Source organism: Phaenicophaeus curvirostris, chromosome 23 (assembly GCF_032191515.1).
Source record: "Phaenicophaeus curvirostris isolate KB17595 chromosome 23, BPBGC_Pcur_1.0, whole genome shotgun sequence".
NCBI lineage: Eukaryota > Metazoa > Chordata > Aves > Cuculiformes > Cuculidae > Phaenicophaeus > Phaenicophaeus curvirostris.
In genome coordinates, this window is record NC_091414.1 from 3,860,076 (window position 1) to 3,876,994 (window position 16,919).

General features: G+C 54.0%; 1 protein-coding gene across 1 annotated transcript in view; it reads left to right on the plus strand.

The window, feature by feature from the left end:
- The first annotated feature begins 5,775 nt into the window (after positions 1–5,775).
- The window catches only part of SLC9A1 (solute carrier family 9 member A1), a 35,922-nt gene continuing 24,778 nt past the window's right edge, over positions 5,776–16,919 (plus strand). Inside the window, exon 1 of the mRNA XM_069875546.1 lies at positions 5,776–6,112. Coding sequence (XP_069731647.1) covers positions 5,794–6,112 — 319 coding nt within the window. The 5' untranslated portion in view covers positions 5,776–5,793. The remainder of the gene's footprint in view (positions 6,113–16,919) is intronic.

A 16,919-nucleotide genomic window follows, 5' to 3' on the forward strand; every position in this document is an offset into this window, starting at 1 on the left:
AGCCCCTTCCCCAGCTTCGTTGCTCTTCTCTGGACTCGCTCCAGAGCCTCAACATCCTTCTTGTGGTGAGGGGCCCAGAACTGACCCCAGGATTCGAGGAGCGGTCTCCCCAGTGCCGAGTCCAGAGGGAGAAGAACCTCCCTGGACCTGCTGGCCACGCTGTTTCTGATCCAAGCCAAGATGCCATTGGCCTTCTTGGCCACCTGGGCCTCTGCTGGCTCCTGTTCAGTCGCTGTCAATCATCACCCCCAGGTCTTTCTCCTCTGGGAGAATTCCCACTAGGAATGCGCAAAATTGCACAGCTCCTTCAGGGAGCACAAAGTTAGAGCTTTGCGAAGGAAAATATAACTCTATGGAAAGAGCCAGGGGGTGGCAGTGTTTACAACAACCTTCTCTTCACCTCATCCTTCCATATCCGCATGCCTGGACGTTGGACACTGCCACCGGAGCTTGGGGCGAAGGAAAGGCTGGGACCTCCGCTTGTCCTAATTATCTTAATGCACACAAGGGAGAGTGCGTGCGTAAAACAAATTAAAAGGTATGAATTCATCTCTCTGTAATTGATTTCCAGAATTAAACATTCTGAAGTCTATTAATAAAGTGTAATGATTAGTTTAAATTCTCATTTAGAACTTAATTCCATGGCTCCTAGATGATCCCAGCTGCACCACGGAAGAAAATTGCTACATCCCTGTTCTGTGTGAACAGAAGGAGCTAAAAAAAACCTTAAATCAGGCATTTGAGGGAAGTGAGAGGACTCTCCCTACACCTCAAGATTCACAAACGAATGGCCAACTATTAGCTTGAAATGATTTGTCTGCATCTCATAACCCATTAACTTATTCAGCTGTGTCAATGTTCTTCAAGGCAGATAATTGTTAATTGTTGACTCTGCGTCTGTCCAGACGCTTTTAATTAAACAAATAATAATTGGGATCCGTCACTATCATCCTTACAACAGGGTTTTATCTTCTCTCAGATGCCGTCCTCACAGGGATTGAAAGCTCTACATGGAAATCAGGCAGGCTTCAGATGCCCTTGACCCGTAAGCTTTACTCGCTGATGGAGAGAAAATTGGGGCACAGGCGCTGGATTTAGTTCTGAGCTGGTGACAGACACAACAGCGGCTGAAACCACGGAGGACCAGGGGTACTGGCTGGTCCTGATGTCAAAGCCGAAGTTTCCCACTGCAGTCTCAAAAGAAACTAGAGGCAGCTTGGGGAATGTAAACAAGGCGTTCTCCTCCCAGCGCCAACCTCCTGCAGTATAAACACCACCTTGGAGAGCAGAAACAGGGCTGTGGGGCTTTCAGTCTGGAGAAAAGTACAGGGAAGAAGGAATAAAACTGCTGGAGAGTTAGACTTACCTTTCATACAGTGTCTGAGGGAAAACAATTTAAGTCATACAAAAGGCATTTTTCAGTAAATATTGGTCTCCTGTCTATGCAATCCGTGCTACACACAGGAAAAGACAGTGCAGTGTAAAAAAAATAAAATAAAAACACAACGTGCACACAAAAGTTAAGTTTTACACCCCATGCCTTAGTGAGGAAGTCACAGGATCACAGACACAGACCTTATTCTGGGAGAGAGAAACAACACGGTTTGTCCTGCAGGCATCTGGCCGACAAGCACGGGCGCTCAACTAGGATTTGCAGGTGGAAATGGTTGGGATAGAGCTGTGGAAATAAAATTTAGAGTCATGTATTCTTTGCTTGCCAGCTTCCCTGTGCTGTTTATTGGGGCAGATCACCAAAAATCGTTTGACTGAGAGGGAACGCCTGACCTGCACCCGCTTTGCTCGGGCAACTCTGAGTTTGCAAGTGGGGATGGAGGAAGGTGGAGGCGCAAAGTGGAAACAGAGAGAAGCAGCAGTGCTGAGTTTATTGAATAAGTGCAGAGAGGATGAGAATGACAGAGCTGGGCCTAATATAGAAAGGGACTATAAACATAGAAACATTCTTGTAGCCAGTGTGGGCTGCAGCCAGGAGGTACAGCAAAGCCTGCACTCCTTGTTCCTTTGAGCAAACCTTCTGACAATTCCTCGCACGACTTTGGAAAACGCTTCCCTTTCAGCGTCTGCCTGGGTTCACCTCCCTGTGCAAGGTAAATGATGTTTGCCTTTTGATGATCAACGTCTGCTGGAAAATGTTTAGACCCTCTGATCAAGCCTACTATGGAATAGCAAAGCTTTGCAGAGGATTCTCTTAATACAAGAGCTGAATTCTGCATGATTTGCATGTGAACACAACTTTGGATGTTTTCTTGGTTTTGCATTATGGATTATGAAGTTCCATGCGCTTGCACAGCCTGGAGGAGCAGGGAGAATGCTGGTGTCTGGGTCGGAGAAGATGGCCAGATGCTCTAAGACAGGAGGTGCGACAGAGGCCAAGGAACGCAATTATGAACTCAGGTATACACACACTGTCTGATTTTGCTCTCCAAGATACAACAGGACAAGCTCTGGTGTATTATAATTTATGGAATTTGCTTGATGGGACATTTTTATAGCTCCATCTGCCTGTTCATGTGGTTGCATTGCTCTCTCTTTGCAGGCTGAGAAGCTTAATCCTAATTACAGTCCTTCCTGGTGTGAGGGTGGTGCAAGTTCCAAAAATCACACTGAGCATCTCGGCTGGGCCATGAAAAGCTGGAGGTAATGGGCTATGGAGACACAAATAAGTGAATAAAGCCCCAAGGCAGCTCAAGCCCCAAGGCCCTGTGGGGATATCAGCCACTGCAGTGCTGATGGATTGACTTGGGAACACAGATTTAATTGGTTATCTCCAGGTCTTGATCTCCTGAGCTGGAGGAAGCTGGTGTATCTTTCCACTTTGCCAAGAATTCGCACCAACCGAACTCGGTTGCAGAGTTCAATGGGTTGAAAGGCCCTTGTCCAGCCAGTATCACTCAGGCAAGGAGGTTGGGAACCTGTGCTCCCAAAGAAGAAAGACGTTAATTGGATGCTGCATCCCCCAGCGGCAAACGTAGCCAGGTACTGCACAGCTCTGACCTACCCACCAGGGCTGCCGGTGGATCCAGGCACAACGAGGTGGAAAAAGCTGACCCAGTTATTTCACTGTACCCATTTCAGCTTCTAGGAGCTGTTTCTGAAGGAAAACGAGCCTCAGTGTTTAATCCTGAACGAGTCTCTGCTTGTCTGCATGTTGCCAGCGCACGGTCCTGCTTCAACCGAAATCTGGGATCAGGCTTCTCACCCAGATATGACTGAGACCTTTCAAAACGAGAAGTGCTCAGGATTCCTTGCTTAATTGCTAAAACAGATTAATTTGACTATCCAGAACATAACCGAGCGGAAGAGGGGAGTTGACACACCTAAGCTGGTTCCTGCTCGGATTGATGATTCACTTTAATTGACGGGTCACGTTTGTTGATGATTTGCACGAAGGAGCTGCTGTGCTCCCCTCCTGTCTGCCAGGAAGGCAAAAGGCCACATTCCCTGCAGCCTTCCCCGAGTGAGTCCGACTGCCAGAGCTTTGGGAGCTGATGCCATCTTAAAAAGAATGTAAGCGATGCAAACCAGCGAGCGTAACCTTCAGAGCTCGAGTTTTAGCTGCCATGCATCATGTCAAAGGCTCATGCCTTCCCCACACCAAGTGCCCCCAAGGATTAGGGGCTGCACCTTTACCAAAAGGCTCCTTCGCCTCTAGAATTTAGCTAATAAATCAGTGCAAAAGGCCCACTGGTCACACACACGCACGACACTCAGGAAAGCAGTAGCAGAGCCAAGAAATCAGGGCGGCTGAGCCCAGGCGCATGGTGCTGAGCATCCCCCCCCACCCCTTCCCCGCCACTCTAGTGGTTTTATTAGAGCCTTATCAGATTTCCTGGTGACTCAGACTACGCCGCTGACGGGGACGAAGGGCAGAGATGGGGTTACAGCACTATATTGGTCCAGAATAGCAGCCAATGCCCCCCAGTCCAGTCTCCCTGGAAGTCACCCACCGCCCCAGAGCGGTGCTGAGGCTAAGCAGACCATGACTGTCCTTCTCCAAGCAGCAAAGAGGGAGGAGGCAGGTGGCTGCTCTGCTCTCCTTGCAAGGCTCAGGTGCTCTGCCAGCTCTGTGAGCCCAGGCTGTCCCCCAGCAAGGTGCCTGGGCTCTGCACCTGCAGTCTCCCCGTCACCCTCCCGCAGCTGGGCACGGCACAGTGCTGGGTCACCCCACTGCACCCTCCACCAGCGGGCACTCACCGTGCCAACTGCAGATTCCATTCTCTTTCTTTTGGGCCTCCACACCCCTGCATTAGGACCTCTTGGGCTCCCTGCACAACCCCTCATTTCTGTGCACCCCTCCTTGCATTCTCCCTCCCATTTCTCTGCCCCCCTCCTTTGCACTGCACCCCACTTTGCTCCTCCCTCCTAGCCCTCCTCCTCCTCCTTCTCCTCCTCCTCTCCCTCTCCCTCCCAGCCTTCCTCCTTCTCCCTCCCAGCCCACCTCCTCTCTCCCAGCCCACCTTCTCCTTCTTCTCCCCCGCCCCTCCCTCCTCCCTCTTCTCCCTCTCCCTCATAGCCTTCCTCCTCCTCCCTCCCAGCCCTCCTCCTCCTTCTCCTTCCCTCCCAGCCTTCCTCCTCCTCCTCCCAGCCCTCCTCCTCCTCTTTCTTATCCCTCTCTCCCAGCCTTCCTCCTTCTCCCTCCCAGCCTTCTCCTCCTCCTCTTCCCCCACCCCTCCCTCCTCCCTCTCCTCCCTCTCCCTCCCAGCCTTTCTCCTTCTCCCTTCCAGCTTCTTTCTCCTCCCTCCCAGCCCACCTTCTCCGTCTTCTCCTTCTCCTACCCCCATCCCTCTTCTCCCTCTCCCTCCCAGCCTTCCTCTTCCTCCTCCCTCCCTCCTCCTCCTTCTTCTCCTCCTCCTCCCTCTTCCTTCTCCTCCTCCCTCTTTTCCCTCTCCCTCCCAGCCTTCCTCCTCCTCCTCTTCCCCTCGCCCCTCCTTCATCCCTCTTCTCCTTGGCCCTCCCAGCCCTCCTCCTCCCTCTTCTCCCTCTCCCTCCCAGCCTTCCTCCTCCTTCTTCTTCTCCTCCTCCTCCCTCTTCTCCTCCTCCTCCCTCCCAGCCCTTCTCCTCCTCCTTCTTCTCCCTCTCCCTCCCTCCCTCCCAGCCCTCCTCCTCCCCCTCCCTCCTCCTCCTTCTTCTCCTCCTCCTCCCTCTTCCTTCTCCTCCTCCCTCTTCTCCCTCTCCCTCCCAGCCTTCCTCCTCCTCCTCTTCCCCCTGCCCCTCCCTCATCCCTCTTCTCCTTGTCCCTCCCAGCCCTCCCTCCTCTCCCTCTCCCTCCCAGCCTTCCTCCTCCTCCTTCTCCTCCTCCTCCTCCTTCTTCTCCTCCTCCTCCCTCTCAGCCCTTCTCCTCCCTCTCCCTCCCTCCCTACTAGCCCTCTTCCTTCTCCTCCTCCTCTTCCCCCCGCCCTTCCCTCATCCCTCTCCTCCTCCCCCCTCCCAGCCCTCCTCCTCCTCCTTCTTCTCCCTCTCCCTCCCAGCCTTCCTCCTCCTCCTCCCTCCCTCCTCCTCTTCCTTCTCATCCCTCCCAGCCTTTCTCCTCCTTCTTCTCCCTCTCCCTCCCAGCCCTTCTCCTCCTCCTCCTCCCTCCCGGCCTTCCTCCTCCTCCTCTCCCCCCCGCCCCTCCCTCATCCCTCTTCTCCTCCCTCCCGGCCTTCCTCCTCCCCCTCTTTCTCCTCCTCCCGCCTCCCTCCGCCGCCCCTCCCTGCGGGGCCGCTCCCCGCCTGCCGGCCCGGCCGTTGTGGGGCTGCAGCGGGGCGGCCCCTCGCCCCGCGGTTCCCCGGCGCCATGGGGGCCCTGCGCGCCCTGCCCTGGGCTCTGCTGCTGCTGGGGCCGCTGCTGCCCGGACAGGGCTTGCAGGCGGATCGGCCCCTCACCCCCACGGCCCCGGCCCCGGCGCCGGGGGAGGACACCGGGGGCTTCACCCCCGCGCCCCCCGCCTCCCCCCACGAGATCCACCCGCTGGGAAAGGTGCCGGGCAACGGCTCGGCCGAGGGGCACGGCAAGACCCGCAAAGTCTTCCCGGTCCTGGACATCGACTACAACCGCATCCGCATCCCTTTCGAGATCTCCCTCTGGATCCTCCTGGCCTGCCTCATGAAGCTGGGTAGGTGGGGGGGGGGGGAGGGGGGAGCGGGGGTAGGGGGGACACCCCAGCACCCCCAGCATCCCGAGGTGAGACCCAACAAGCCTCCTGGGGTGCGATTCCTTGAGCATCCCAGGGTGGCACCCCCTGAGTATCCCAGGGTGACACCTCTGAGTATCCCAGGGTGACACCTCTGAGTATCCCAGGGTGGCACCCCCGAGCATCCCAGGGTGCACCCCCTGAGTATTGCAGGGTGGCACCCCCTGAGTATCCCAGGGGGGCACCCCCTGAGTATCGCAAGGTGACACCCCTGAGTATCCCAGGGTGCACCCCCTGAGTATTGCAAGGTGACACCCCTGAGTATCTCAGGGTGGCACCCCCTGAGTATTGCAGGGTGACACCCCGAGCATCCCAGGGTGCACCCCCCCAAGCATCCAAATGTAGGACCCCCAGCTCCGTGCGACAGGCACTCCCAAGCATCCCAAGGAAGGACCCCTTGGAGCATTCCAAAGAGGGAATGCCTGAGCATTCCAAGGACGGACACCCCAAACATCCCAGTGTAGCACCCCCAGCTCAGTGGGATGGGGACTTTGGAGCATCCCAAGGAAGGACCCTTCGGAACGTCCCAAAGAGGTACCTCCTGAGCATTCCAAGGAAGGACCCCATGAAGCGTCCCAGGGTGGGACCCCCAGCTCTGTGCGACAGGCGCTCCCGAGCATCCCAAGGAAGGGTCCCCCTGAGCATCCCAGGGTGGGACCCCCCAAGGATCCCAGGGTGGGACGCCCTAAGCATCCCAGGGTCAGACCTCTCAGCTGAGCAGACAGGTGCTTCTGAGCATCCCAAGGAAGGACCTCCTGAGCATCTCAGGGTGGGACCCTCTGAGCATCCCAATGTAGGACCCCCCGGCTCAGTGGGACAGGCACTCCCCAGCATCCCAAGGAGGGACCAGCCGAGCATCCCAGGGTGGGACCCCCGGGTTGAGTGGACAGGCACTCCTGAGCATCCCAGGAAGGGACTCCTTGGAGCATCCCAGGGTGAGACCTCTGCTTAGCACAGCCTTGCTCATCTCGCCCCCCAGCAGCGGGACTGAAAACGCTCCCCGACCCCTGCCCATCCCCTCGTTGGACCAGGTTTGCTTTGGCTCTCAGGGAGGAAGCGTCCGGTTTGCTTCTTCGCTTCCTTTCTCAACCACAGATGCCTTCTGTAACCTTGGAGGAGTCACTTAAAAAAATCTCCCACTGCTTCAGCCTCCCCTTCCTCCCCCTCCACAGCAAACCAGGGTTGGCAGCTCTGCTGCAAAGCACCCAGAGCATCCCTGCGTTAAGGATAAGGAGCAGCAGGGGCTGGGAAGTCACCCGCTAGAATGACCTGCTCTGGGAAAGCTTCAGTCTGCCAGGGAGGGGGTTGTTGACAAAGTGTTTCCCAAACTTCTGCAGCTGGATCAATAGTAACCGAATTACCCCAAAGCTTGTGACGTGATGTAACTGCTCCGTGCCCGTGGCCTCCGGCAGTGCGGAGGCTGAGCTGGCCCTGCTGCCATCGGTAGTGGGAACGCCAAGGGGGCAGGTGAAATGTTTCCCTGTTCCTCCCTTAGAGCGGGTGACAGGAGGGAAGGAAGCTCTGCGTTTCCTTCATTTTGCTCCTTAATTACTGTCAGCGGTTTGATAGCACTAACGGCCGCTCTCCTTACCGAGCGCTCCGGCTTGCTGGTTGAAATCTTGCTTTGGGAGCTGGTTTTGAGCTGCTGCTTGTTGGAAACCATGCCTGGAAAGGTTCAAGAGACCCCAGGAACTCAGATCCTCCCTGCCCAGCCTTTCCTACCAATCCCTCATCCCTGTCCCAGCCCGCTGTGAGTGTGCGTAGGCAGGTAAAGCCCCATTATCACAATCCCTCCTGGGTGTTTTATTTGCATGTGGGTGCAGCAGAGCAAACACTTCAGCCCTGGAGCCTTCCTGCTCGTCTGGCAGAGAAGCAGTCAGGGCAGAGCGGGATCTGTGGGATTTATCCCTTCCTGGCTTTGCCCAAAAATGATTTAAGGGCACCTTTAGCGACAAGGTGCCTCACTATAGGAACCACAGAGCGAAATCTCCTTTCCCAGGGCTCACCCAGCGCATGTTAAGCGACCTCTGCTAGCTGTTCGGGGCTATTGCACTGCGTTTTCAGTCCTCCTGTCTTGGAGAGCAAAGAGTGATGAAATCAGAAGTATCAGTGCGGAAGCTGGTGGAGAAAGGAGGGGCTAACGGCGCCGGCCTGCGTCCCTGCTTGGGGCGTGCTTTGAGAAAAACCCATCGCTGGAAAACACCAGAATGGGCAACGCAAAGCGGGACGGACGTGGTGAGGGGCACGGGGCCATCGCTACCCACAGGTCACCCCCCTCCCACAGGCACCCTCTGTCACCCGTGCCACGGGAAGCTCTTCTTGTCACCTCGGCCTGAAGTTCGGGTTCGTTTGTGCTGCAGGAAAAGTTATTTCTGGCAGCGAGCTGAGCTCTGGTGGTTCTTACGTGTTCAAAGCATTATGCAAGGTTTAAGGGATATATTTTAGGAGGAGCTGTCTTGCAAGTTTGGCAAAGGGCCTTTGAAGATGGCAAGTGCTCTGCAAAGCTCCGGGGATGCTGGTTATGCCAAAATCCATACCAATACCTCTAACAGGGGCAAGGGGCCTTTGGAGATGACAAATGCTCTGCAGGGCTCCAGGGATGCTCATTATGCCAAATCCACGGCTACATCTCTTAGCACCTTCAGCTGCAGAGCGGTCCTAGAGCATCCTTTTCCTTGGCCTCCTCTCCAGGGTTTTGGAGGCGACAGTGTCGCTTGTTCACATTGTTCTCTTGGTACGTAGTTCTCAAGTTGCTGGTACAGCTGAATACTCAGGCTCCCTCAGTTCACAACCTGCAAAAACATCTCCCTGCTCAATGTCTTAAATACCAGCCCCATCAATCCTACCCTGGATCAGAGGAGGTTGTGCAGGAGCAGCAAAATAAGGGTTTTTTTCCACCCGGGAATAGGTCTTACACAACTGAGCAGTGCTGCATGCCTGTGCAGGGCAGGCTCTGATCACAGGATGAGGCACACGCATCTCCAAGCTCCCTAAACCGGGTTGAGTTTGGAACATCCAGTTTCCGTATAGAAAGGAAAAGGGAATCATGAGCAGAGCAGGAATTTGCCGCGCTTCCTCTCTCTCCCCTGTCCTGTTACTGTGCGCTTACTGATGCATTGGCGTAACCCTGCAAAAACCTGAGGTGCAGGGGACAAGTATCGTTTCTCCAGGAAGGGGAATTGGTGCGGCGTGGGCTGTGAGTGACAGTTTGGCACCTCCTGACTTCCCTTCCCCAGCTCCTCCTCCAGCTCTCTGCCCCTTTGCTAGGTTAGAGCTGGTGGTTGAGCCACATGTTGCTGCAAAACTGAGTCTTCAATCCTGTGAGTGGTTTCTCCCATCCCTGGAGGTGTTCAAGGCCAGGTTGGATGGGGCTTGGAGCCCCTGATCCAGTGGGAGGTGTCCCTGCCCGTGGCAGGGGTGGAACTGGATGGGCTTTAAGGTCCCTTCCAACCCAAACCATTCTGTGATGAGGAGCCCCTTGGATCAAGGCATGCCCTGTGTCAGTCTGCAAGACTATCTGTCTGCACCAAACTGCTCCTCAGGATCTGAGAACATCCCAGCCTCCCTGGACCATCCTGACCATTCCACCTCACAGCTCAAGTACAGAGCACTTTATTTCCTACATGTCCACACTGGAGAGATCTGCAGAGGGTCCCAGTGAGGCACTACTTCAAAATTGAGCTCTTAGCCTGCTTTTGCTCGCTGATGCATGCTAGACACTAGCTCGCTGTCTGCTGCTGCACTCCAGTTGGGGTTGGAGCCTGTAGCAATCACTGAGTCATTGCTCTGTCTCTTCTTCCCCCTTTGCAGCGGTCCTTTTACTATGTGTCTGTGTTGGAGCTGCTGCTTGGGGTGTTCCCCCTCCCTCCAGACCGTCTGACGGCAGCCAGCGCCAACCCCGTGCTCGCAGAACCGTCACCACTGTGGGGTTGTCGGGCTGGTGTAAAGCGAGCCAGGGAGAGAGGTTTTGCGAAGCAAAAAGGAAAGCTGATGATCTCAGTTAGGTTTAATGGTCATGGGGCGTCTCAGCATCAGGCTGTGTTCAAAGCTGGTTGGCTTTGGCAAGTGCTGGTCATCCTCGTTGCTGCTGGTGGCTGGGGAGGAACAAGATTAAGGAAGTTCCTGGTGCCTGTGGGCTGCTGATAGGGGCTGGAAAAAAGCAGAGCGAAACACGACTGATGTGAGGGGAGTTGTAGAGCCACAGGGAGGGTGAGGACAGCTCTGGGCATGCTGAGGTGGCTCCTGTGCTGGAAAGAATCTTAGAATCAACAGGTTGGAAAGGACCCCCAGGATCATCAAGTCCAACCATTCCCATCAATCACTAACCCATGTCCCTCAGCACCTCGTCCACCCGTCCCTTAAACCCCTCCAGGGAAGGGGACTCAACCCCCTCCCTGGGCAGCCTCTGACAGTGCCCAATGACCCTTTCCATGAAATAGTTTTTCCTAATGTCCAGCCTAAACCTCCCCTGGCAGAGCTTGAGGCCATTCCCTCTTGTCCTGTCCCCTGTCACCTGGGAGAAGAGCCCAGCTCCCTCCTCTCCACAACCTCCTTTCAGGGAGTTGGAGAGAGCAATGAGGTCTCCTCTCAGCCTCCTCTTCTCCAGGCTAAACACCCCCAGCTCTCTCAGCCGCTCCTCGTAAGAGCAGAGATGATTTCAGAATTGCCTGAGATACATTTTTAGAGGCTAGCAGCTGCTGGCTGGCAGCATGACTTGGGTGCTGAAACAGTTGGATGCTTTTCAAATGCTTTTACCAGCCCACATCCCTCATCTGAAATTGGGGCTTCTGGAGGGGCCACCCCAGAGCTCTTACAGAGGCCTGTGAGTCAGGGGCTTGAGGATTCCTGAGGGCGAGGGGTGATAAGCAGGGTAGGAAAGGCATGGTGTAATGTTTAATAGGAATGGTTGGACTCGGATGATCCAATGGGTCTCTTCCAACCTGTTGATTCTATGATTCTATGAAACCGGTTGTGGAGGTGGCACAGGATGCAGGAACTGGATTTTGAGACCAGAGCAAAGCCACCGGCATGGGGACACCACTGCCAGTGCCACCTGTGAGGCTTGGAAAAGGGACAGCAAAGAATCATTTGAAGACGTGCATCATCCAGCGTTCGTCATCATGTTGGAAGTACATGTATCTGACGTACAGGATGAGCATGCTGGAGGTTGTCTCCATTCCCTTGTGCCACTGCAAGGCTGGCTTCTCCTGCGCACCAGGCAGGAGACAGGGGACAGGCATCAGCAAAGCTTGGCTGGTAAGAAGGGCTGCCAAAGGTTTCCTGGGCTGTTCCAGCTGGATCTGTGGGACTGGTTGATGCAGTTTCCTTCCCTGAGCCAGAGGGAAATGTTTGTCTTAAAACTTGCCAGATCACAAGCAGCAGCCCTGGCTTATTTTGTGCATGAGCTGCAGATACCGAGGTGGGACACGGTCTGGGATCACACCATACATTCCTCGTTTGGGTTGGTGAGCTGGTGGCTGTTCTGCAGGGAAACTGAGGCTCCATGAAGAACTGTCAGGGAATGGGTTTGGAATACTGGTGCTGCAAGAGGGTGAATTGTCATAATAATGAATCTAAACAGCCCTTTCTAATGCTGACTTGTTGAATTTGTGCTTCCTTGTTGGGGAAGGATCCAAACACATGCTGCGGTTACCCTTCCTGTCTCCTTTGCCATCTGAGAAAGAGCAGCCACAGCATTTTTCTTCCTCTCTGGTCTGCCCATTGCTGGTGTCTGAGCACAAACCCACCCAAACTGGTCCCTCCATGGATGTGAGAAATCCATTAGATTAATTAGGGCTGGAAGGGTGAAAGATTCCTGCTGTGAAACATGGGATGGTGATGGAGTGGGAAAAGCTGAACCTGCCTGTAATCACAGCCTGTACCTCCCCGGTGAGCTTTAATGGCCATTAAAGCAGAATTGTGCTTGGTTTGTAGCCATGGATTTGTCCCTATGGGGACCTGGTCGCCTGCAGCGGTACCCACGTCACTGCTCTGTGTTCTGAACCTGGAGGACACTCAGGAACCAAAGCTGAACTTTCATCCCTCATTGCTCTCTCCAACTACCTATAAGGAGGTTGTGGAGAGGAGGGAGCTGGGCTCTTCTCCCAAGTGACAGGGGACAGGACGAGGGGGAATGGCCTCAAGCTCCACCAGGGGAGGTTCAGGCTGGACATTAGGAAAAAATTTTTCATGGAAAGGGTCATTGGGCAGTGACAGAGGCTGCCCACGGAGGGGGTTGAGTCCCCTTCCCTGGAGGGATTTAAGGGCCGGGTGGATGAGGTGCTGAGGTGGATGGTTTAGTGATTGATGGGAATGGTTGGACTCGATGATCCGATGGGTCTTTTCCGACCTGGGGATTCTATGATTCTATGATCCCGTTTATTAACAAAGGTTTGGATGCCGTGTGCAAGGAGCTGGGGACGGGCTGGCTTCCCACACAGTCTGCAGGTGGCACGTGGGATTTGGGTGTTGCCTCACTGAGTCCTGCGATGGCCAGAGCCCCGATGGGTGCTTTGCTTACAGGGACGTGCCGTGATGTTGTCTCTCCCCTGAGACCTCCAGTAGAAGTGGTTTGTGGGGCAGGAGCAGAACATAGAATCATAGAATCACCAGGTTGGAAAAGACCCACTGGATCATCGAATCCAACCATAAACCATATTTGACCTGTTTGTTTTGATGTTCTCCATCCCAAATAGCCTGGGCACCCAGCTTGGCTTATCCACGATGATCCCGAAAGGTGCTGGAGTTCCCTTGGGAATCAGTGGGATGGGGAACGAGTCTTTTGCCTCCAATTAGAGTCCTTTGTGGTTTGGGAAGTCCATGTGGGAGAAGGGGAACCTGGGTGGTGGTGGAGGGAAGAGAAGGTCGTTCTTTAGGTTATGAGTGTATAAACCTGGAGCACCTAGGGACTGGAGCCCCACTCCTGCAGAAGAGGGACAGACATCTCAATGGCACTTGGATAAACCAGAAGCTTGTTAGGCTTGCAAAAGAATATTTAATTAACATAGTCCTTTCCCTTTTTCCTTCTGCAAGCCCCGAGGTTTGGCTGTAGGCTGTGAAGATGATGGGGGCTGTAGATACTGTCCCAGGGTCAGTCCTTCACGCGGGCATCATCGGAGCTGGGGGTACCGAGATGGGGAACTTCAAAGTAAGCATTAATGCAGATGAGTTACTGCAGCTGTCTCATAAATGTTTGATTTCTTATTTTCCCCCCTCTCTTTTGGATCTTCAAGTCTTAATTTGTTCAATAAAAACTGAAATCCATCTGGAGTACTCTATGAAAACGCAGCCTTGCTGAGCAGAGCCAGAGCTGGTTACAGCCTCTCCCCTGCGCTGTCTCCGCTGGGCTCCCTGTGTTGTTGGTGGTTTCTTCTCACCCTCAGGGCTCAAAGCTGCAGGTGCAGGTTTGATAACAGCCTTGCTGGCTTGAATTCTGGGCTGAGCACCTTCAAAGGGAGCGGCAGAGGAGCAAGGAAGTTGTGGTGATGGTTTAATTTAACCTGGACCAATTATCAATGCTTGGTCCTCTCACTTCACGGTGCCGGCCGATAAATCGCCTTAGGCAAGCTGTGTGATTGCCATCTGTCCTACTTGGTGTTTGATATCTTGCTTATCTCTCTAATTTTCCGGCGTCTTCCAGTTGTGTGTTAATTGAGGGATGACTATCTTGTCATGCTTTGTTCTTCTGCTTTTTCCTTGGGCAGAAGAACCCTGCTTGGGAAGGAAGAAATGAAATTACGAGCTGTACAGACGGGCACGCACACACACGTTGCTGCATGTTTGATCAGTGCTTGGAGTGGAGCAGTGAGAACAAATTTGGTGGTGTCACCATTCCTGGTGTGTCACCGTTGGTTGTGCGTCACCCCAAGACAGTGTTGCCAACAGGTCAAGGCGATGGGGATTGTCCTGCTTTGCTCCGCGCTGGTGCAGCTCCACCTTGAGCACTGGGTGCGGGTTTGGGTGTCGCTGAATAAAAAGGATCTAAAGCTGCTGGAGAGCATCCAGAGGAGGGCACGGAGTTGGTGAAAAGTTCAGAGGGGAAACCATATGAGGAGTGGATAAAATCACTTGGTCTGTTCAGCCTGGAGAAGAGGAGGCTGAGGGGAGACCTCATCGTGGTCAGCACCTGCTCCTCCACCTCCCTTGTGAAAAAGCTCTTCTCTCTGGACCCAAGGAGACAGCAGGAAGTTGCCAGGGGAGGGTTAGGTTGGACATTGGACCAGGTTCTTCCCCCAGAGGGTGGTGGGGCTCTGGAACAGCTCCCAGGGAAGCAGTCACAGCACTGAGCCCGACAATATTCCAGAAGTACACGGCCAACACCCTCAGCCACATGGTGTGAGTGTTGGGTTTGTCCTGTGCAGGGTCAGGAATTGGACTCGATGGTCCTTGTGGGTCCCTTCCAACTCAGGTCAGTCTGTGATTCTATGATTCCATGGCTTGGGGTTCCTTTCCAGCAGTGCCTCTCCCACCTCTGTGATGGATTTGATAGGGATAGGAGGCTCGTTTGAAGTCGGGGTGATGTTTTCCAACCCCTGAGCGGAAAGTTGGAGAACGCAAAGTTCTTCTTGTAATCGGAAGAGAGCAAATGCGTTTCCTTGAGTTGCCCTGGAGTAACTCATAAACATCATAGCGTCAATGGACTTTGTCTCCAGAAAGTCGCAATACAATCAGCCTTGAGGGACAGCTCTTAAATTCCACTTAATTGAGGATGCCGGGGGGGAAATAATTCCCTGCTCTCCATCAAGCCTGCAAGACGCACATTTGCAGAACCCGACTCCTTTTTGCAGCGGGTTTTGTTTCAGTGCCTGGAATTATCCTGCATTTCAGAGTCACAACATGCTAAATCTTAATGATGGATTTGGCGAGAAGGCGGCTTCCCAGGCTGCTGCTGGCAATTTGAACAGCTCAAATGCCGCAGGCGCAGACTTAAGCACGCCCAGGCCTTTAAAGAGAAGAGCTGGTGTATCCAGCTCTGCTAGTGCCTCAGTTTCCCTTGGGAGTGCTTTTCCCACGGCAGCCTCAAGAGCATCTGCTCCCAGGAGTTCTTCTGTTAGCCTGGGTGGGTGTGAAACAGCATCGCCTGCATCCCAGCTGAGAGATGGAAGGCTGTACAAGCATCCAACGAAGATGGTTCTCCAGCCCCCAGATCTCCTACCGCTGCAGTTAGCCACGGGGGTCTCCGCACGCTGGCAGCTCCTGCCAAAACCTGCAGAAGAGACAAAGACAACTTGGTACTCCATTTGGCTCTCGACTCGCTGCCAGCGTGTGTGCTGCGAGGGGTGTTGCTTTGTCTGGGTTTGCAAAGCCCAGTAGTAATCAGTGATAATTGCAATTACCTCCTCCCTCCCGTCAGAGTGGAGACCAACAGGTTATTTCCTGAAAAGCTTTTGTTTGTCTTTCCTGCTCGTGTTCCTGGGAGGAAATCTGCCCTTCCTGGGAAGAGCGATTGGCATTGCTCTGCCTGGGGAGTTTGTCCCTGGTCACCTTGGGCTGGTGCAGCTTTAACTCTTCCCGAGGCTTTGAGGACCAGCAGGAACCACGTGTTAAATGCTGCACCGTGTGGTTGGGGGCACAGAACTGGGAGAGCAAATGGAGCCTTATTTTTGATGACCAGGTATTGTGTCTTCACATCTCATTGAGTACCTTGAGTACTGAATTGCTCCAGAGCAGTTCAGTCTCTGCATTAAACAGCGTAAAGTTTAGAATTGTAGAATGGTTGGGTTGGAAGGGACCTCAAAGCCCATCCAGTTTCACCTCCTGCCATGGGCAGGGACACCTCCCACTGGATTAGGGGCTCCAAGCCCCATCCAACCTGGCCTTGAACCCCTCCAGGGATGGGGCAGCCACCACTGCTGGGCCAGGACCTCCCCACCCTCACAGGAAAACATTTCTTCCTAATATCTCATCTCAATCTTCCCTCTTTTAGCTGAAAACTGTCCCGCTCATCCTGTCCCTGCACTCCCTGATCAAGAGCCCCTCCACAGGTTTTCTGGAGCCCCTTCCAGCACTGGAAGCTGCTCTAAGGTCTCCCTCGAGCCTTCCTTCTCCAGGCTGAACAAGCTCATCTCTCTCAGCCTGTCCTTTAGCTTTGCACCATGCAGAAAGTTGCTCAGAGGGGTTTATTGTAGAAATCCCCCAGCTTGAGGCAGATGTGCTGTGCTGACCCCTCCTAGCTCAGCTATTCATGGCATCTAGTGCATCTTACGACAGCAGAAACCATCTGGGAAGAGCATGGCTGGTGAGTGGTTATGTTTAGCTCCTGGCCCCTTTCCCTGGAGCATAAGCAGTTCTTCTAGACTTTCTTTTATTAGGCTTCCCCAAAACATTCGAGTCCAGCTGCTGTCACTGTTCTGATGCTATTGAAGGATAGAAATCCAAATGAGGATGCTGTTGCCCTGTAGAAAACTCAAGTTTTTTTGGGTAAATGAGCTGTGCCAGGGAAAGCCCAGCCCTGGTGGCTTGGCTGCAAGTTTCACCCATCCAGAGCTGGTGGAGAGGAGTCAAAATGAATCTTGGAGCAACAGCAGCGGAGATTTCCATGGCAGTTTGTCCCCGTGTGCCTCTGTACCTGCGTGCCTGGCTCCTGCTGGGTAAACGGCACAAGCTGGTACATTCATCCCATCCCGCCTTAGAAAAACTGTGTGTGGAGCTTGCCTGAAGGCTTTAAACAGGTTTGCTAATCTCACCCTGTGGTTTGGGAGCGGCCTCGTACCGTGCCCGTTAGAGGAAT